Source organism: Salvelinus sp. IW2-2015, linkage group LG27 (assembly GCF_002910315.2).
Source record: "Salvelinus sp. IW2-2015 linkage group LG27, ASM291031v2, whole genome shotgun sequence".
NCBI classification, from domain to species: domain Eukaryota; kingdom Metazoa; phylum Chordata; class Actinopteri; order Salmoniformes; family Salmonidae; genus Salvelinus; species Salvelinus sp. IW2-2015.
The window spans coordinates 2,104,651-2,127,114 of NC_036867.1; the positions used below are offsets into that span (position 1 = coordinate 2,104,651).

Sequence of the window (22,464 nt, forward strand, 5' to 3'; positions counted from 1 at the left end):
CAATTACAGAGATCATACGTTTCCTGTAGTTCTTGACCAGGTTTGCACACACTGCAGCAGGGATTTTGGCCCACTCCTCCATACAGACCTTCTCCAATCCTTCAGGTTTCGGGGCTGTCGCTGGGCAATACGGACTTTCAGCTCCCTCCAAAGATTTTCTATTGGGTTCAGGTCTGGAGACTGGTAGGCCACTCCAGGACCTTGAGATGCTTCTTCGGAGCCACTCCTTAGTTGCCCTGGCTGTGTGTTTTGGGTCGTTGTCATGCTGGAAGAACCAGCCACGACCCATCTTCAATGCTCTTACTGAGGAAGGAGGTTGTTGGCCAAGATCTCGCGATACATGGCCCCATCCATCCTCCCTCAATACGGTGCAGTCGTCCTGTCCCCTTTGCAGAAAAGCATCCCCAAAGAATGATGTTTCCACCTCCATGCTTCACGGTTGGGATGGTGTTCTTGGGTTGTACTCATCTTCTTCTTCCTCCAAACACGGCGAGTGGAGTTTAGACCAAAAAGCTATATTTTTGTCTCATCAGACCACATGACCTTCTCCCATTCCTCCTCTGGATCATCCAGATGGTCATTGGCAAACTTCAGACGGGCCTGGACATGCGCTGGCTTGAGCAGGGGGATCTTGCGTGCGCTGCAGGATTTTAACCATGACGGCATGGTGTGTTTACTAATGGTTTTTCTTTGAGACTGTGGTCCCAGCTCTCTTCAGGTCATTGACCAGATCCTGCCGTGTAGTTCTGGGCTGATCCCTCACCTTCTCTGATCATTGATGCCCCACGAGGTGAGATCTTGCATGGAGCCCCAGACCAGGGTGATTGACCGTCATCTTGAACTTCTTCCATTTTCTAATAATTGCGCCAACAGTTGTTGCCTCTCACCAAGCTGCTTGCCTATTGTCCTGTAGCCATCCCAGCCATGTGCAGGTCTACAATTGTATCCCTGATGTCCTTACACAGCTCTCTGGTCTTGGCCATTGTGGAGAGGTTGGAGTCTGTTTGCACACAAAGGTTTCTGTACCAAATATTAAGTTCTGCTTTTCTGATGTATCAAATACTTATGTCATGCAATAAAATGCAAATTATTTACTTAAAAATCATACAATGTGATTTTCTGGATTTTTGTTTTAGATTCCGTCTCTCACAGTTGAAGTGTACCTATGATAAAAATTACAGACCTCTACATGCTTTGTAAGTAGGAAAACCTGCAAAATCGGCAGTGTATCAAATACTTGTTCTCCCCACTGTATTGGGCCTCTGTTTGCCTATGTAGATATTCTATTAAATATCAGCCGTTTCCAGCTACAATATCTACACTGCATGTGATCAATTTGATGTTAATTTAAAATGGACAAAAAAAGTGCTTTTCTTTCAAAAACAAGGACATTTCTAAGTGACCCCAAACTTTTGAACGGTAATGCATTTCACTGTACAGCCTTACCTATGGATCGTGGATCAATGACATGGGGTATCAATCTACTCAGTGACACCGAGAACGTTAGCGTCGTAGCTCTTATTGCAGGACTCTGAAACTACTGAATTGAGCCACAATTTATTGTCAACCTGTGTATTGAACACTATTCCTGAGAAAAAAACAATACTGTGTGGATGTCGGAGTCTGATAACGCAGAGGGTATCGAGTAGACTGTTAGCCCATTTCATTGATCCCCAATCCTTAGGTAAAGCTGTACAGTGCATTATGAACAATAGGCTGACTGGGGAGGGGATTTCACACAGTCACGCGATAAGCTACAATGCTAATATTTGCGTAAACTCTTCAGTTGTGTTCTGTGGGTGTCACCAAGTAGACTGATACCCCATTTCTTTGTGTCACATTCCAACCTTGTTTAACATTATCTAGTCTAAATATGGCATGATTCCACCAATTGTAACCTTCTGCATCACCTTTAAAAAAACAAGAGGTACTTTTATTTTGAAGGCAAACCACAAATTCCACTATTGTGCCCAATCCTTATTGTGGCTAGCTTCACAACATAACTCGGTCATGTCGAGCCTCACTAGCCAGATGAAGCTAGCTGGCTGTTTATAACGTTAGCTTTGGGCAACAGGGTTAAGTAGCTGGCTAGCTATTTGTCATGAACTGAATTTTAATAGGTGAACAACAATACTTACAAGGATTCCTAAATCATTGCTAAGAATAGTTTAAATGACTGCAGTTTCTACTGGTCATTGTTTTCAGGCTGGTTGTATTGGTGCTAGCTAGGTGCTAAAGCTAGCTACCTCAGAAGTTGCGGTCAAATAAATAATGCTTTATTACCGGCGCGGTATTGTAAACACATCGTTCGTGGCCGGTGTTTGCAGACTTTTTTGTACAGCACTACTGATAGTGGTTGCGCTTGGCTTGCACGTGCAAATTCAGAACACACATTCTATAATAGAACGGTGTTATTTGACGTGTCAAATTAAAAGCTTATTTAACGTGTCAAATAGTGTTATTTGACTTGCAAAGACCCAAACAGCGTGCCATAGTATGTCGTGAAGTTAATAGCAGTGACGCTATTACTGTAACTCCGGTAGGGCAACATCTGAACAATAGCGCACTTGGTAACGTTAGTGTGTACCGATGCTCAACCAGTCGCGAAAGACAACATCACCCATGACAGAGAACGGTTGATTGTCAAGGGCAATGAATTCCATTATCGTGGCATTAATGGATTTCGCCTTTGAGTTGTCTCACTGAAATTCTTACTCTTTCCACACAGCAGACATTATGGGCTAGGTTAGGAATGCTGTGTTGCAGGTGTAGCGCAACATTTTACGTGGCGTCATTTTACGTGGCCTGCTGGAGGTCATTTTGCAGGGCTCTGGCAGTGCACCACCTTGCACAAAGGCGGAGGTAGCGGTCCTGCTGCTGGGTTGTTGCCCTCCTACGGCCTCCTCCACGTCTCCTGATGTACTGGCCTGTCTCCTGGTAGCGCCTCCATGCTCTGGACACTACGCTGACAGACACAGCAAACCTTTTTGCCACAGCTCGCATTGATGTGCTATCCTGGATGAACTGCACTACCTGAGCCACTTGTGTGGGTTGTAGACTCCGTTTCATGCTACCACTAGAGTGAGAGCACCGCCAGCATTCAAAAGTGACCAAAACATCATAGGAACTGAGAAGTGGTCTGTGGTCACCACCTGCAGAATCACTCCTTTTTTGGGGGTGTCTTGCTAATTGCCTATAAATTTCCACCTTTTGTCTATTCCATTTGCACAACAGCATGTGAAATGTATTGTCAATCAGTGTTGCTTCCTAAGTGGACAGTTTGATTTCACAGAAGTGTGATTGACTTGGAGTTACATTGTGTTGTTTAAGTGTTCCCTTTATTTTTTTGAGCAGTGTATCATGCATCCCTACATATCCACACCAGAAGTCATGGATTACAGACAACATCCGCACCGAGCTAAAGCTGCCGCTTTTAAGGAGCGGGACACAATTTTATTTATCTGCATACGCCCTCAAACAGGGAAAGCATCACAGGACCAAGAGAGTCCTGTTACACAAGCTCTGACGCTCATTGGATGTGGCAGGGCTTGCAAACTATCATGAATTACAAAGGGAAAACAAGCCACGAGCTGTCCAGTGGCGTGAGCCTATTATACAAGCTGTGTCTTCACTGACATTTTTCAACCTCTCCCTGACCCAGTCTGTAATATGTACATGTTTCAAGCAAACCACCATAGTCCCAGTGCCCAAGAACACCAAGGTAACCTGTCTAAATGACTATTCCCCCCCAGTAAAAACCCAGTTTGGGTTTATACTTTACCATATAATGGTATTTCAATGTCTGGTTTGTTAAATATGATACACCATGTGTAATATCCATTTTTATAATTTAATCCTCTACTTGAGTTCACTCACTCACCACAGAACTAGCCCCGCCACGCAAAGAGCGCATTTGTTGTTGCTCGACCACGAAAAACTTGCGTTCAGTCTGCATGGTCAATGTAGCATATGCAACAATGTTGATAAGGATGCGGTTTCTACTTTGTGTCTTAATACAAGTTGCTGCTAAATTGTGTTATCTGCTAATGCTAAATTGCTAGCTAATAAAATGTACTGAGTCAGAACAAACGTAGCTAGCTATACAGCCCGATACCAGTGTTGGTGTAGGCCTAAAATCAGCATGTTTGTGTAACAGTAACGTCTAAACCAAAAGATGATTAGGCGATGCATGAATATGTTAGCTACATGAAGTAACTAAGAGAAAAAATTTAATGTAGCCACAGATCATAAGGTCCCCTAGGAAACATTGACCAACAATTTGGTTCCTACCTTGTAGGATAACTCCTCCCTGGCATTTTCATTCATTGTCCTGTCAAACATTTATTCAAAGTGCCCACTATTATATTGTAACTATAGAATTCTAATCATTCCATTTCCATGATTCCAACAGTTCACCCAAATGTATTATGATTTGACTTGTGATTTAAATCAATTGTAACATTTAGTTAAAAATAAGGTCTAGATTGTTTGCCAATATCACGCAGCCCGACAAACAGTATAAACCAATCAGAATGGAGACGACCCATTGAAATCACTTAGAATGTATGTGTTGCCACCCTAGGGTCACACTACTCATTGTATTATTCAAATACATAAAATACCGTAACAAATTCAAAAAAAATTGTGATATGATACTTTTGCAAATATCACCCAGCCCTACCTAGATGTACATAGTTGTTTTTTGGGAAAAAGCAACAGGACCCCCCCCCCCCCGGCCCAACCCTGTCAACAATCTTAAGCTTTTCAATGAATTTGAATATTTGTAGCTACTTAAGTTAATACCCGCAGCCAACTTGTGCAATAGGTTAAGACATAAAGCATTAAGTCCCATTATGAAGCTTACCGTAGTTCCCCAGACCAGATGAGCTAGTCACGTGTTTGGAAATAGCGCAACGGAAGAAAGCAGGAGCTAGCGAGTCCATAGAGTTCTATATCCATCAGCAAGTCTGTTGTGCCGTGCACATGTGGTGAAGAAGAAAATTCTCATCCAGAAGCGGCGCTCCTAGTGGCCGGGGACTTGAATGCTGTTCATTGAATACAGCTCAGCATTCAACACCATAGTGCCCACAAAACTCATCACTAAGCTAAGGACCCCGGGACTAAACACCTCCCTCTCTAATTGGTTCCTGGACTTCCTGACGGGCCACCCCAGGTGGTAAGGGTAGGTAACAACCCATCTGCCATGCTGATCGTCAACACAGGGGCGCTCAGTGGTGTGGCATTAGTCCCCTCCTGTACTCCCCATTCACCCACCACTGCGTGGCCAAGCACGACTCCAACACCATCATTAAGTTCTGACAACACAACAGTGGTAGGCCTGATCACCGAAACAGCCTATAGGGAGAGGGTCAGAGACCTGGCAGTGTGGTGCCAGGACAACAACCTCTCCCTCAACGTGAGCAAGACAAAGGAGATGATTGTGGACGACAGGAAAAGGGAGAGCCGAACACGCCCCCATTCGCATCGACAGGGCTGTAGTGGAGCGAGTCAAGAGTTAAGTTCCTTGGTGTCCACATCAACTAACACGGTCCAAACACACCTAATCATGAGTGCACGACAACACCTTTTCCCACCCTCAGGAGTAGAGGTCGACCGATTATGATTTGTCAACGCCGATACTTGGAGGACCAAAAAAAGCCGATACCGATTAAATCGGCCGATTTATTTTACAATTAATTGGTAATAATGACAATACTGAATGAACATTTATTTTAACTTAATATAATGCATCAATAAAATCAATTTAGCCTCAAATAAATAATGAAACATGTTCAATTTGGTTTAAATAATGCAAAAACAAAGTGTTGGAGAAGAAAGTAAAAGTGCAATATGTGCCATGTAAGAAAGCTAACGTTTAAGTTCCTTGCTCAGAACATGAGAACATATGAAAGCTGGTGGTTCCTTTTAACATGAGTCTTCAATATTCCCAGGTAAGAAGTTTTAGGTTGTAGTTATAAAAATTATAGGACTATTTCTCTCTATACCATTTGTATTTCATATACCCTTGACTATTGGATGTTCTTATAGGCACTTTAGTATTGCCAGTTTAACAGTATAGCTTCCGTCCCTCTACTCGCCCCGAACCAGGAACACGTCGACAAGTCTCAGAGCAAGGGGAACAACTACTCCAAGTCTCAGAGCGAGTGACGTTTGAAACGCTATTAGCGCACACCCCGCTAACTAGCTAGCCATTTCACATCGGTTACACCAGCCTAATCTCGGGAGTTGATAGGCTTGAAGTCAAACAGCTCAATGCTTGAAGCATTGTGAAGAGCTGCTGGCAAAAACGAAGGAAAGTGCTGTTTGAATGAATGCTTACGAGCCTGCTGGTGCCTACTACCGCTCAGTCAGACTGCTCTATCAAATCATAGACTTAATTATAACACAGAAATACGAGCCTTAGGTCATTAATATAGTCGAATCCGGAAACTATCATCTCGAAAACAAAACATTTATTCTTTCAGTGAAATACGGAACCGTTCCGTATTTTATCTAACGGGTGGCATCCATAAGTCTACATATTCCTGTTACATTGCACAACCTTCAATGTTATGTCATAATTACGTAAAATTCTGACAAAGTAGTTCGCAACGAGCCAGGCGGCCCAAACTGTTGCATATACCCTGACTCTGCGTGCAATGAACGCAAGAGAAGTGACACAATTTCACCTGGTTAATATTGCCTGCTAACCTGTATTTCTTTTAGCTAAATATGCAGGTTTAGAAACATATACTTCTGTGTATTGATTTTAAGAAAGGCATTGATGTTTATGGTTAGGTACAGTCGTGCAACGATTGTGCTTTTTTCGCAAATGCGCTTTTGTTAAATCATCCCCCGTTTGGCGAAGTTGGCTGTCTTTGTTAGTAAGAAATAGTCTCACAGTTCGCAACGAGCCAGGCGCCCCAAACTGCTGCATATACCCCGACTCTGTTGCAAGAGAAGTGACACCATTTCCCTAGTTTATAGAAATTCATTTTAGCAGGCAATATCAACTAAATATGCAGGTTTAAAAATATATACTTGTGTATTAATTTTAAGAAAGGCATTAATGTTTATGGTTAGGTACACGTTGGAGCAACGACAGTCCTTTTTCGCAAATGCGCACCGATTATATGCAACGCAGGACACGCTAGATAAACTAGTAATATCAACCATGTGTAGTTAACTAGTGATTATGATTGATTGTTTTTTATAAGATAAGTTTAATGCTAGCTAGCAACTTACCTTGGCTTCTTACTGCATTCGCGTAACAGGCAGGCTCCTCGTGGAGTGCAATGTAAAGCAGGTGGTTAGAGCGTTGGACTAGTTAACTGTAAGGTTGCAAGATTGAATCCCCGAGCTGACAAGGTAAAAATCTGACGTTCTGCCCCTGAACAAGGCAGTTAACCCACCGTTCCTAGGCAGTCATTGAAAATAAGAATGTGTTCTTAACTGACTTGCCTAGTTAAATAAAGGTGTAAAAAATTGTTGTTTGTTATGAAAACAGCCCTAATTAAATCGGCCATTTCGATTAATCGGTCAACCTCCACTCAGGAGACTAGGGTAGTGCGTACGGCCCAGTACGTCACTGGGGCCAAGCTTCCTGCCATCCAGGACCTACAGTACCAGTCAAAAGTTGACACACCTACTCATTCCAGGGTTTCTTTATTTTTACAATTGTCTACATTGTAGAATAATAGTGAAGACAAAACTATGAAATAACAGAATCATAACCAAAATAAATAAATAATAATTATGAGATTCTCCAAAGTAGCCACCCTTTGCCTTGATGACTGCCAAGCTCTCTCAACCAGCTTCATGAGGTAGTCACCTGGAATGCATTACAATTAACAGGTGTGCCTTGTTAAAAGTTCATTTGTGGAATGTCTTTCCTTCTTAAGCCAATCAGTTGTGTTGTGACAAGGTAGGGGTGGTATACAGAAGATGGTCTTTTATGAAATAGGGCTAAGTCCATATTATGGCAAGAACAGCTCAAATAAGCAAATAAGCAAAGAAAAAAAGAAAAAGGAATGATGGACAGTTTATTTAAGACATAAAGGTCAGTCAGTGCGGAACATTAAGAACTTTGAAACTTTCTACAAGTGTAGTTGCAAAAACCATCAAGCGCTATGATGAAACTGGCTCTCAGGAGGACCGCCACAGGAAAGGAAGACCCAGAGTTACCTCTGCTGCAGATGATAAATTCATTAGAGTTACCAGCCTCAGAAATTGCAGAGTTCAAGTCACATCAACTGTTCAGAGGAGACTGCGTGAATCAGGCCTTCATGGTCAAATTTCTGCAAAGAAACCACTACTAAAAGGACACCAATAAGAGACTTTCTTGGGCTACGAAACATGAGCAATTAACATTAGACCGGTGGAAATCTGTCCTTTGGTCTGATGAGTCCAAATTTGAGATTATTGGTTCTAACCGCCGTGTCTGTGAGACGCAGAGTAGGTGAACGGATGACCTCCGCAATGTGTGGTTCCCACCATGAAGGTGGTGTGATGGTGCTTGCTGGTGACACGGTCAGTGATTCATTTAGAATTCAAGGCACACTTAACCAGCATGTCTACCACAGCATTTTACAGCGAAACGCCATCCCATCTGGTTTGCGCTTGGTGGGACTATCATTTGTTTTTCAACAGGACAGTGACCCAACACACCTCCAGGCTGTATAAGGGTTATTTGACCAAGAAGGAGAGTAATGAGTCCTGCATCAGATGACCTGGCCTCCACAATCACGCGAACTCAACCCAATTGAAATGGTTTGGGATGAGTCGGACTGCAGAGTGAAGGAAAAGCAACCAACAAGTGCTCAGCATATGTGGGAACTCCTTCAAGACTGTTGGAAAGCATTCCAGGTGAAGCTGGTTGAGAGAATGACAAGAGTGTGCAAAGCTGCCAAGGCAAAGGGTGGTTACTTTGAAGAATCTGAAATATATTTTGATTGGTTCAACACTTTTTGGTTGCTACATGATTCCATGTGTTATGTCATAGTTGATGTCTTCACTATTATTCTACAATGTAGAAAATAGTAAAAATAAAGATAAACCCTTGAATGAGTAGGTGTATCCAAACTTAACTGGTACTGTATATACTAGGCAGTGTTAAAGGAAGGCCTCCCAAAAAATTGTCAAAGACTCCAGTCACCCAAGTCATAGACTTCTCTCTGCTACCACCTGGCAAGCTGTACCGGAGCACCAAGTCTAGGTCCAAAAGGCTCCTTAACAGCTTCTACCCCCAAGCTGATGAACAGCTAACAATATTTGCAATATTTTAGTCCAGCCCTAGCTGAGGTCAGTCCAGAGACAGACAGGACGTCAAACTATGGAGGAAGCCAGCAGTATGCCAATAAATTCTGGAATATCAGCCACAAACAGTGTCTGTAAACTGAGAGCTAAAAGCAGCTGGAGTCAGCAGAGCTTCATAAAGTGAAAACTTCCTCCTAAGAGTTATACCCTTGCGGTGCAATGCTGTAATACGCCATGGCACATTCCAGTAAGGCAATGCTAAAGCCATAAACCTGGACTTTACTGCAACGCAGGTTGCTGCATGTGTGTGCCAGCCACTACTTACACAAAGCCACAGATTGAGTCTACCTACTAACACTGGTTTATGGGGACACACTCCACTCCAGCACATACACACACACACTCCAGTGTCAGAGGTCATTAGGTGGGTTTAGAAGGGTTCGCTGGCCTGTGAAGGAGAGGTGCACTGAGTATCTGGGATCAGGTCATCCTACACAAACCCATTGTCAAAATAACTTTGATCAGTTTCTAGGCCATAGAGGCAGTTTCATGCTACTATAGGCCAGGTCATGGTGTTCCAGTAGAACACTTCCAGACCCATGGTGAGAGAGCACTGCAGACAGCAGTCAGACATAGTCAACCAGGGCTTTTTACTCTGGACAACGGTCACATTTGTATAGGGAGAGGTTTAGAATGGAGTTGTAAATGTGCTCTGTGTTGAGCCATATCAGAGATGGGGGGGGGGGGGGGGGGGGGGTGGGGGGGGGTTCATAGGCAGGAAGTGGCTCAGGCATTGAAACACCTGTAGTATGTGAAGTGAATCAAGGTAGAAATTGAATTATTCAAAACCTCCATTCCAACACTAATGTTTCTAGAATGTGTTAGTGTCAGTCAACTTAGTCTATACCTGGCCAAATACGAGAGACTTGTTGAGAACTGTATGGTTTGTTAAAGTCCTTTCTTTCCTACTATAAAGGAGCTCCTGAAGTTATGTCCTACACTCCTCCAGGGATAGATAGAGATGACTGTTAATTGAGTTTAGACCCATCTCAAACCTTTCCAGTTGAATGCCTTGATCAGGTGAGTACAGTATTTCACCAAAAGCTGACAAGGAACCACAAGCAGAAGAGTCATGTGAAGACAAATCTAATGGAAAAAAAGACAGTGCACAGACGGCGTACTAGTCCTTTAAGGTCTACTCATTCAGATAGCCTTCATGAGAATAGTCTGTCAGTGTGGCACGTCGGAGGTTACAGCCGTGTGGTTGTGAAAGAATAGCAGCAAGACTCTTAAGAGCTCCTTCAGCATTCTTACCACATCCTGAAACTACGTCAATCCAGCCACGCACACCACTACGTCAAAACCTTATCGCTTCAGTTAAGATCAACGCGCGTGCTCATGTGATCCCCTCCGCCTGCAGAAAAACAAGTGGTGCTATCTCGTCCTGTTGCGTAGCACGCTGGATCATATTTGCCAAATCTCCTTTTTCCTGTCGTAAATCAGCAAGGGACTAACCGCCGCAACTCATCAATACTGTGTTTCTGTTTACATATTGACTTTTATATCTCGGATACACACAACAAGACAAATGTCAGTTGGCTCTGTGGCCTGGCCTTATCAGTGGAGAGGTGTTTCAGTTATCAATCAATGCACCAGGCACATGGTACTGACAGCTGCACTCTTCCCTGCATTGGCCTGGCTCTCTGGATGTAAACACCAACTCAGGAGTCAGGTGAGGCTATCCTGCCTGTGTGTGTGTGTGTCACACACCCACTTCCTCTCAATGTTTGGTTGGCCACTCCGCCGTCGAGCCCAGAAATAAAAAAACTGGAAGCCCTACAGACAAACCAGTTGCGACCTTTGGCCATTGTCCTCTACTAGAGCATATTTTACACCCATCCACATGCAGACGGCGAGCACAAAAACACTTCTCTGATGTCATCTTTCTTAAACCCTACACTTTCACCCCCTGAAACTCCAGCCATCTGGGAGTTTGGTGGAGAGCCAAACCACTACCCTCTGGCACATGTTGAACCTGCTCCCTTAGTAAAGCTGGCTCTAGCCCGTCCCCTGTCCCCGCTTACACAAACACCAGGAAGCGAGCACACTGGAACCAGAACACAGCAGTGACCACAGAGGAAAATACTCACCCTTATGGCCACACAGAGGGAGAGAAACGATGTTTAGAGAGGGACAGTAGTCACTCCATGGCAAGTAGTGTGTGGGGGAAAAAAACTATAGCAAACACATCTCCATTCCATACCCTGGTGTCCAACTACAGTGGGAAAGTCTTCACTTTTGCACCCGTTCTCATCTGCTGCACAAACCAAAACCTGATGCAAATCATTGTTTAAAAAGAACCCCACTTAACACTACAAAGCCTGTGGCTCGTTGCAAGTGAGCCGTTTCTCCCAACAAAAGGGCCAAAATAATAATTTAAACACAGCCCACCAATTACAAATGAACTGTGGCACTCAAGAGAAACAAGGGGCAAACACGACCCAGGAGCACAATGGCTCCTACAGTGTGTTTGTACACAGTGCCCGTCTGATCTAGCGCCCTGCTGTCTACGGGTTTCGCATGGGTGCATAAAACTAGAACGAGCGTTCCCCGTTCAAAACAACGTGCCATAGTGCAACATGGCAGCCATTTGGAATATTCAATAAACTGATGATCATCGCATCAGAAAACTAAGCAGTACTTTATGCAATCTAGTAATACCAAATTCTATGCCAGGACATTGATAGCCTTTGACAGATAGGGGCTGTATATCTGTTGTTGAGTGGAGGGTAATGGTGTGGCTATTTGAAAGTAGACACAGGGGTGATTGTGATGTGGAGCAATGGGCTTGACAAAAGACTAATGATATCCCACCGAAGAGGGACGCGGCTCGCACACACAGATCTCACTGCCTGGTTAATGTGTTAAGTATACAATGGCATGTGAGCGTGGGACATGAGTTATTCACCCCTGATATCACATACAATTACTCTGTAGGATGGCTAACTATCAACTACCAAACATGAGTCGATGTCCTCATCATTTGGTGATTGTGTTAGGGTTATCAGTTCCCGCTCATATCATTATTGGTTTCCTTGCGCCAAAGTTTGCTTAACAAAATACTGTTACTCATGGGCCTACGCTACATTGCACAACTATGCCATGAATAGGCCTACTATACAACGTGATGAGAAATCAAGGAGTAGCCAATGTGGCTCACCTATTTAACGAGAGTCTGTTAAATGTGTCTAGACTGGAACACACTAGATCGAATACAAACAAAAGTATCCAGGCAGTACGTTCCTTGGCGCACAAAGTAACAAGTAGACAGCTGTTGCAACTAACACTTGAAGGCGTTGCAACAATTCAGACAATGTAGCTTAATAATACATTGAGTTGAAGAGTGACTGCATTTAACCACGTGAACATTTTTACTGATCATTTTGTAGTTTCAGCGTGACATTGCAAATTGATAGGCTACCACCTGCAGGATTCCCATAGCACTCATATGAATCTGAAAGAAGCGATCCAATAGTTAGTTATTAGGTAGTGCATGAGATGTCATCAAATTGATTATGTAGTGTCATTATGGAGAGCCGAGACAGTTCATTTGAAACCGATCCAGTTGAAGTAATGAGGCATTACCTGTGACAGCTGCCTTGGATCAGGAGCGCCGAAGAGAGACGAGCTGGAGCTGAAACTGATGGCTCCTCTCCGGCTGAGGACATGCTTAGGAACCGGCCTGTCTAGAGGCAAAACCGGCAGCTGATAACATACTTCCATTGAACAAAGTCAGAGTTGGATCCAGATTAAAAAAAACGAATAAAAACAAGTTAAAATGGGAAATGAATTGATCAAATGGAAAGTAAAATGCAGGAAAATAAGAGGGTTGATTGCAGAGCGGTATTCCTCCTTTATTGTGTGGAGGGAATCCGTTGTAATACTTCAGCAGTGAAGAAGGCTACTTATTTTTGTTCTAGGCGACTTTAAACTTGCCAAAATCTCCGTCATTAATACATTGTCTATTCCGCTAGTCTCGGTTGTTCCCATTCTATCCGGGGATTTTATTCATGCTGCTACTTAGCACCTTTTTCTACACAGATTTGGGCCCTCAAAGGACGAGGCCTCTATATTTTCTCTATCTTCATAAAAACGTTTCCTCATTGTCTTCTCAAAAACTCGTCTCAGACGTGCTTCGTCGTGATATGGCTCCGCATTGTCTCCAAATCAAAACAAAAAGGCAAGACCACTTCAAAAAAACAGCTACCGATGTACATCACTAGTGGTTGAAGTGAAAGGAATCATACGAGGAACATATTGGAGCAGTGGTTCGGTGATATTCATTCAAGATTTTCTGTGCGAGAAGAAACTATCAATATCTATATTTTTTTCCTCAATGCAAGCATAAATAGCACCGTGATTCACCACACATCGGTCTCACTCAATGCAGCACTGTGTGATTTCAAAAGAAAGTGGCTGGCTCAAGGGAAAACCCGACGTCCATCTCACCTAAACCCGTCGTCCGGGAAAAATATTGGCACATCAAGCAAAAATGTGAACCAAGGTAAATTGATTTCCTTTAACTACCTAGCTACCTTTCTAAACATGAGACTTCTCTCGAACACACCACCTGCCAGAGATGGAGCTGTTAGAGAGCGAACAAGACGCCCTTGTCCAACTTATCCAATTGCAGCATGGCTACCAGTGTCACATCTATAGTGATTGGACAATGGCGTAGATTTTGTTTGCAACAAGCCACACTATTGGCTACATGTCCAGGTCGATCCCCAATACCGATTTGAGCAGTCGTACACCGACGGCGCAGACCTCCACAAGGGTATTCCACCACAATGGGGTTTGCCCTAGAGAGGTCCACATCATTGCCTGTGATTACCTTTCTTGCATGAGTCACTCAGTTGTACTTGAGAAGTAGTACTCAACAGTTTTCAATGTGAGACTATGGTGGAATTTAGTGGAATACTCTTAAAAAATGTTTTATGATCTGTTAATAAAAGCTTTATGGTGTCTCATAGTTCACATTAATAATACAAATAATAATAGGCTACTTACTTGAAAAGTGACTTATTGACTACCCTACCTTCATTAATTATCTGAAAGGTTTTTATTGTTCCTAGACAGGTGTCGGGGTAGGAATAGTATTTGAACAGTCCCCCTATCAAATACACATATTATTATTCATGATATTCATTTGAGATCACAGTGAATGTCTGTCACACTCAGTAGGGAGGAGAATTCACAAATGTGAATGGAGAGAGAGAGAGAGGAGAGAGAGAGAGAGAGAGAGAGAGAGAGAGAGAGAGAGAGAGAGAGAGAGAGAGAGAGAGAGAGAGAGAGAGAGAGAGAGAGAGAGAGAGAGAGAGAGAGAGAGAGAGAAGAGAGAGAAGAGAGAGAGAGAGAGAGAGAGAGAGAGGAGAGAGAGAGAAGGATTCATACTACTCCTCCATCAATGTCAGGCTGACCTAACAACTAGTACCTGCAGTAAGTGGCTATTGTCCGGTGTGTCTCTATTGTCCGGTTGTGTGAGTAGTAGGCTAGATGTAAATAAGACCTTATTTTCAGGAAGTCAAGGAACACACCATTCCAGATTTCTCCCCTGAAAACACTGTTCTAAGAACCACTTCTATTTACATTCCAATTAGACCATTTTTTTGTTTCCTTATGTAGGAGAGCTGGGGGAAATCCTGAGCTGCACCATGGCAACAGTCAGGCTGAATGCCAGTTGAGGGGCATAATGAGTAGGGCTATCCCCCTCTCCTCGACTCCATCCTCCACTCTCCTTCTCTTCTACGGCACTCTGAATGCAATTCCACACAATCACACTCCCTGCCACGAGGTCCTGCATCTTTTCCAGGCAACCGAAGCAACATTGTGCCAAATCACTCCACCAGCCAGTCACTCACCTCAGCGAAGGCTAGGCACATGATAGTGGAACCCCATATTGCCCTTAGCCAAGGACAAGCCTATCTAGCCTCATTCGGTTGGATATCAACTGAGAATGACTGGGTTTAGCTGTGGTGGCTATTAAGCTGCATTTTTTTAGACATTTCTAAAAGTGTAATGGAGGTTGGTGTTTGATTTGGTAGGTTTACTAAATGTTTTCAACAAACCACTTGACCACTCTATAAAATTATGTGTGTGTGTGTGTGTGTGTGTGTGTGTGTGTGTGTGTGTGTGTGTGTGTGTGTGTGTGTGTGTGTGTGTGGTGTGGTGTGTGGTTGTGTGTGTGTGTGTGTGTGTGTGTGTGTGTGTGTGTGTGTGTGTGTGTGTGTGTGTGTGGTGTGTGTGTGTGTGGTGTGCGCGCACTCCCATGAGTGTGACTGTCTGTGGGAAAGGGTAGGAAAGCATTTCTTAATTAATTCCTCCTACGGTCTCTTTAAAGCACACACATATTGGTCCCTAGGTAGACATGCTTAGCCACACAAGTCAGTGTGCAAGCCCAGGAGACACGGAGTATAGAGAAGGGAGTCCAGGGACAGGTGAGCTGCTTACCTGCTGTTTCCCCAGGGGCCACAAGTATCTTCTTGCAGATCAGGAAGTAAACCGACAATAAAATGTGACTCCAATCTGTTGTTTTGTATGGACTTTCAACACCATAAACAATACATTACAACTGCGATATGCCATTCCTTGAAATAATCACTGGTTTGCAAACTTTACCCAATCTAAATTTATAAGATACAATATTACTATCATGATTCTAGTCTTTATATACATGGAGCTGAGGTGAATATAATGCATATTGGTTATGGTAAACTTTGTGTCCACTTGCAAACCCTTTTCGACCTACGTTTTTACCCCCTTGTCATGCCACTCTGTAAAATCTGCATGTATGTATCGCCATCTTGTGGAAGAAGAGTATTCAGGACAATACTTTTTTTCTACGTTTCTTCTATCTTCCACTAGGTGGTGGTCATCTGTCACTGAATGCAGAGGCTTTGTGAAACCCATGGTGTAATCCTATCAAGCCCACTAAAAAGATAGTAGACTAAAAAGCACAGCATTACTGTCAATATTTGACCTTATCTTTCACCCTCTCTCAGAAAGTCATCAATCTGTTGACACTACTACTATTCTACCCAGACACCTCAGTATCCTGCAGTATTTTTATTTTTATTTCACCTTTATTTAACCAGGTAGGCTAGTTGAGAACAAGTTCTCATTTGCAACTGCGACCTGGTATAGTAGTATAGTAGACCTACTTCCAACTCCCCTTTAAACCCCAACCCAACATCCAGCTAATCATGTTAGGGCCACTGGCAGCCGGGCCTGCTGAAACGTGAGCACAAAAAGTTAAAAGAGAACTAAAAGTTCTCTTAATTAAGTATTTTGAGCTCTGTTGTTTGGTGTTTACGTTCGTAGTCCATGTTAAAACAGTAAGGTGACAAGTTCTCTCATGTTGGTGGTCTCTGATGAATTTTGACAACATCTTTAGCGACTCTTAGACCGAATAGAGTGTTGGAGATAACATAGTGATAAAACAATTGAACGGTACAATCCCTGTGGAAAATTCTTTGTTACTATTTATAGCAGTTCTATCAATAATGAATAGAGATGCTGTGTGAACAGTATACCATTACTGATAGATCAGTGGATCAGCTGAACAACCACACAGTCAATATCAGGAATCATATGAAAATCATTGTGGTTGCTGTGTTGTCCAGGTAATGGTGAGAGAATATGTCGGAACAAAGGCAGCGTTCCCTGTCCACCTCAGGAGAGGCCCTATACTTAGTCCTGGGCCTCCAAAAGACCTGTACACTGGACGACATCAATAAGTCCTACAGGCACACGCACACACACACAACATACCACACACACACACACACATACACCACACACACATACACATACACACACACACATACACACACACACACACACACACACACACACACACACACACACACACACACACACACACACACACACACACACACACACACACCAATACACACTTTCACCTCACTTCTTGAGCTGTGTGCTTGGTTAAACCAGTGGGTGACCCACTTCAATATTTGGGCCGACCCATCAGGTGTTTCTATAGGACACACAATTTGGGGAGTCATTGGGCTAGTTAGTGAGTAACCAGACAAACAACAGACAACAGATAACCGTATGCCTCAATGGAGAAACTGAACTGCATATTACATCACTGACAGCAACCCTTTGAGCATGTTAACCCATATAAAAAGTTCCATCCATTTAACTCTAAATACTCTAAACACTGTTTTTGTTAGTATGCGAAGATCCTTTTCTCCACAGAAGCAGGTTATACATTGATCTGTGACCATGCAACATGTGCTGGAAAGCACAAACAAATGTCACGTAACAACCAAGTCTATGGAGGTCATGGGAATGATTTTAATGGGACGTTTTCAGGAGACAAAAAACAAGACTTTGTGAGTCAGACAGACACTCTGACTGACTGCCTAGAAGACCCTTTATAATCACAGACAGTTATTGTAGACAGCGCATGAATACAATATTTACTTCAAAAACTAAATATTAATACTACAGAACGAATGCACCCCTTGTTGTACTCAGGTCAGGGCTTATAAAAGATTCCTGTGTGTGTGTGTGTGTGTGTGTGTGTGTGTGTGGTGTGTGTGTGTGTGTGTGTGTGTGTGTGTGTGTGTGTGTGTGTGTGTGTGTGTTGTGTGTGTGTGTGTGTGTGTGTGTGTGTGTGTGTGTGTGTGTGTGTGTGTGTGTGTTGCGCGTGTGTGTGCCCCCCATATGCAAGGTGGGTGTAACCCGGAAGCTTGTCAGAACACGTTGGGAATAGATCTAGCATTATGGCTGCAGCCCCACTTCTATGTACCCACACAACAAATAGTGACCTGATCCTTACAATAAAAACAGAAGAAGAGACTTCCTACAACATGAAGAGCCTGCTGATAAAAACCTACTGTCTCCGTAACTCAACCTTATCTAGTTATTGTGTCATGACGTTAGTATGACAGGGGCCTTTGATGCTTACTCAAGATCAATTCACTCAGCTAAATCCAACCCTATCAATTTATTATTTGCAATGTAATCCGCATTTAATGTAGATTTTGTGTTATGATAACTATTTTAACCTACATACTGTAACCTACATTTCAATCAAAATATGACCTGTCAAGACCTCTTGCATACCTTGCCTTCTCTCTATTTCACCAATACATTTCCATTCGAAAGCACTCCGACACGTACAGTAGTAAGTCAAAATCTAGACTTATAATATGAATTAACTTCAGATGCATACAGGTGCCATCACAATTAGTCATTCTAATTAGTCTAATGAATTCACTTTCAGGAACCAACCAAATGGTTAGCTTTTAGCAGCCTTGTTTGTTTTTAAGAATAGTAATCATAGTGTATTTCCGATCCTGTGGCATCATGAAAATGAACAAGCAGACGTGTTTCGGAGCATCATCAAATGTTAATGACAAATTACAAATTACAGCAAAAAAGAGAGAGCGAGAAAAAAATGTTGTATGTAAAGCTGACTGTAGTTATATTTATTGTTGTATTAAAGCTGACTGTAAGTACATGTATTTTTTAGTAAAGCTGACTGTAGTTATATTTATTGTTGTATGTAAAGCTGACTGTAGTTACATGTATTGTTTTATGTAAAAGGCTGACTGTAGTTATATTTATTGTTGTATGTAAAGCTGACTGTAGTACATGTATTGTTTTATGTAAAGCTGACTTAGTTATATTATTGTTGTATGTAAAGCTGACTGTAGTACATGTATTTTTTAGTAAAGCTGACGTAGTATATTTATTGTTGTATGTAAAGCTGACTGTAGTTATATTTATTGTTGTATTGTAAAGCTGACTGTATTACATGATTGTTTTTATGTAAAGCTGACTGTAGTTACATGTATTGTTGTATGTAAAGCTGACTGTAGTTATATTTATTGTTGTATGCAAAGCTGACTGTAGTTACATGTATTGTTTTATGTAAGCTGATGTAGTTTATATTTATTGTTGTATGTAAGCTGACTGAGTTACATGTATTGTTTATGTAAACTGACTGTAGTTATATTTATTGTTATATGTAAAGCTGACTGTAGTTACATGTATTGTTTTATGTAAAGCTGACTGTAGTTATATTTATTGTTGTATGTAAAGCTGACTGTTAGTTACAGTATTTTTTATGTAAAGCTGACTGTAGTTATAATTTATTGTTGATGTTAAAGCTGACTGTAGTTACATGTATTGTTTTATGTAAAGCTGACTGTAGTGTAATTTATGTTGTATGTAAAGCTGACTGTAGTTATCATGATTGTTTTATGTAAAGCTGACTGTAGTTATATTTATTGTTGTATGTAAAGTGACTGTAGTTATATTTATTGTTGTATGTAAGCTGACTGTAGTTACATGTATTGTTTATGTAAAGCTGACTGTAGTTAACATGTATTGTTGATTAAAGCTGACTGTAGTTATATTTATTGTTGTCAGCATAAGCACTGACTGTATTACATGTATTGTTTTATGTAAAGCTGACTGTAGTTATATTTATTGTTGTATGTAAAGCTGACTGTAGTTACATGTATTGTTTTATTAAAGCTGACTGTAGTTATATTTATTGTTATATGTAAAGCTGACTGTAGTACATGTATTGTTGTATGTAAAGCTGATGTAGTTATATTTTTGCTGTATGCAAGCTGACTGTAGTACAATGTATTGTTTTATGTAAAGCTGACTGTAGTTATATTTATTGTTGTATGTAAAGCTGACTGTAGTTATATTTATTTTGTATGTAAAGCTGACTGTAGTTTATATTATTGTTATATGTAAAGCTGACTTGAGTTCAATTGTATTGTTGTATGTAAAGCGACTGTAGTTATTTTATTTGTATTAAAGCTGACTGTAGTTAGATTTATTGTTGTATGTAAAGCTGACGTAGTTATATTTATTGTTGTATGTAAAGCTGACTGTAGTTATATTTATGTATAGTAAAGCTGACTGTAGTTATATTTATTGTTTATGTAAAGCTGACTGTAGTTATATTTATTGTTGTATGTAAAGCTGACTTGTAGTTATATTTATTGTTTTATGTAAAGCTGACTGTAGTTATATTTGATAGTTTTATGTAAAGCGACTGTAGTTATATTTATTGTTGTATGCAAGCTGACTGTAGTTATATTTGTATTTTATGTAAAAGCTGACTGTAGTTATATTTGTAGTTTTTATGTAAAGCTGACTGTAGTTATATTTATTGTTGTATGCAAAGCTGACTGTAGTTATATTTATTGTTGTTGTAAAGCTGAGCTGTATTAAATGTATTAAAGCGACTGTAGTAATGTATTGTTTTATGTAAAGCTGACTGTAGTTATGATTTATTTTGTATGTAAAGCTGACTGTAGTTATATTTATTGTTGTATGTAAAGCTGAACTGTAGTTATATTTATTGTTATATGTAAAGACTGACTGTAGTTACAAATGTATTGTTGTATGTAAACGGACTGTAGTTATATTTTATTGTTGTATGTAAGCTGAACTGTAGTTATATTTATTGTTGTATGTAAAGCTACTGTAGTATATTTATTGTTGTATTAAAGCGACTGTAGTATTTTTTGTAAATGTAAAGCTGACTGTAGTTATATTTATTGTTTTATGTTAAAAGCTGACTGTAGTTATATTTATTGTTGTATGTAAAGCTGAACTGTAGTTATATTTATTGTTATGTAAAGCTGACTGTATTATATTTGTAGTTTTATGTAAAGCTGACTGTAGTTTATATTTATTGTTGTATGCAAAGCTGACTGTAGTTATATTGTAGTTTTATGTAAAGCTGACTGTAGTTATATTTGTAGTTATGTAAGCGACTGTAGTTATATTATTGTTGTATGCAAAGCTGACTGTAGTTATATTTATTGTTGTAGTAAAGCTGACTGTGTTATATTTATTGTTGGATGCAAAGCTGACTGTAGTTATATTTGTAGTTGTATGTAAAGCTGACTGTAGTTATATTTATTGTTGTATGCAAAGCTGACTGTATTATATTTATTGTTGTATGTAAAGCTGACTGTAGTTATATTTATTGTTTTATGTAAAGCTGACTGTAGTTATATGTATTGTTGTATGCGAAGCTGACTGTAGTTATACTTATTGTTGTATGTAAAGCTGACGCTAGTGATATTTATTGTTTTATGACCTTCTTGATCCAAATCAGTCAGGTTTCAAGACTAGTCATTCAACTGAGACTGCCTCTTCTCTGTGTCACCGGAGGCGCTCCGCACTGCTAAAGCTAACTCTCTCTCCTCTGCTCTCATCCTTCTAGACCTATCGGCTGCCTTTGATACTGTGAACCATCAGATCCTCCTCTCCACCCTCTCCGAGCTGGGCATCTCCGGCACGGCCCACGCTTGGATTGCCGTCCTACGCGTGACAGGTCGCTGCCTACCAGGTGGCGTGGCGAGAATCTGTCTCCGCCACCACGTTCTGCTCACAACTGTGTCCCCAGCGGCTCTGTTCTGAGGCCCTCTTCTATTCTGCCTATACACCAATGTCACTTGGCTCTGTCATATCCTCACATGGCCTCTCCTATCAATTGATGCAGACGACACACACAATTAATCTTCGTCCGTTCCCCCTCTGTATACCAGGATGGCGAATCGCATCTCTGCAATGTCTGGCAGACATAGCAGTGTGATGACGATCACCACCTTAAGCTGAACTCGGCAAGACGGAGCTGCTCTTCACTCCCGCGGAAGACTGCCCGTTTCCATGATCTCCGCCATCACGGTTGACAACTCCATTGTGTCCTCGGCTCCCAGAAGCCGTAAGAACCTTGCGTGATCCTGACAACACCTGCCGTTCTCAACTCACATCAAGGCGGTGACACCGTTCCCTGTAGCGTTTCATGCTCTACACATTCGCAGAGTACGACCTGCTCACACAGGAAGCGGCGCAGTCTAATCAGGCACTTGTCAATCTTCCCGTGCTGGATTACTCAACTCTGCTGCTGGCTGGGCTCACCTTGCCTGTGCCATTAAACCCCTACAACTCATTCCAGAACGCCGCAGCCCGTCTGGTGTTTAACTTTCCAAGTTCTTCTCACGTCACCCGCCCTCCGCTCTCTCCAACGGCTTCCAGTTGAGCTCGCATCCGCTACCCCAGACAATGGTGCTTGCCTACGGAGCGCTGTGAGGGGACACGGCACCTCCGTACCTTCAGGCTCTGATCAGGCCCTACACC

General features: G+C 41.7%; 1 protein-coding gene and 1 pseudogene across 3 annotated transcripts in view; one reads left to right on the forward strand and one right to left on the reverse strand.

Annotated features, from left to right (window-relative positions):
• Positions 1-13,903, reverse strand: part of LOC111953656 (high affinity 3',5'-cyclic-AMP phosphodiesterase 7A-like) — a 32,955-nt gene extending 19,052 nt beyond the window's left edge. For all 3 annotated transcript variants that reach the window (XM_023973069.1, XM_023973068.1, XM_023973067.1), the window contains exon 1: positions 12,901-13,903. In XM_023973069.1, the coding sequence (XP_023828837.1) occupies positions 12,901-13,038 (138 nt within the window). In that variant the 5' untranslated portion in view covers positions 13,039-13,903. The remainder of the gene's footprint in view (positions 1-12,900) is intronic.
• Positions 13,904-16,953: 3,050 nt separating this feature from the next.
• The window catches only part of LOC111953851 (dnaJ homolog subfamily C member 5-like), an 11,729-nt pseudogene continuing 6,218 nt past the window's right edge, over positions 16,954-22,464 (forward strand).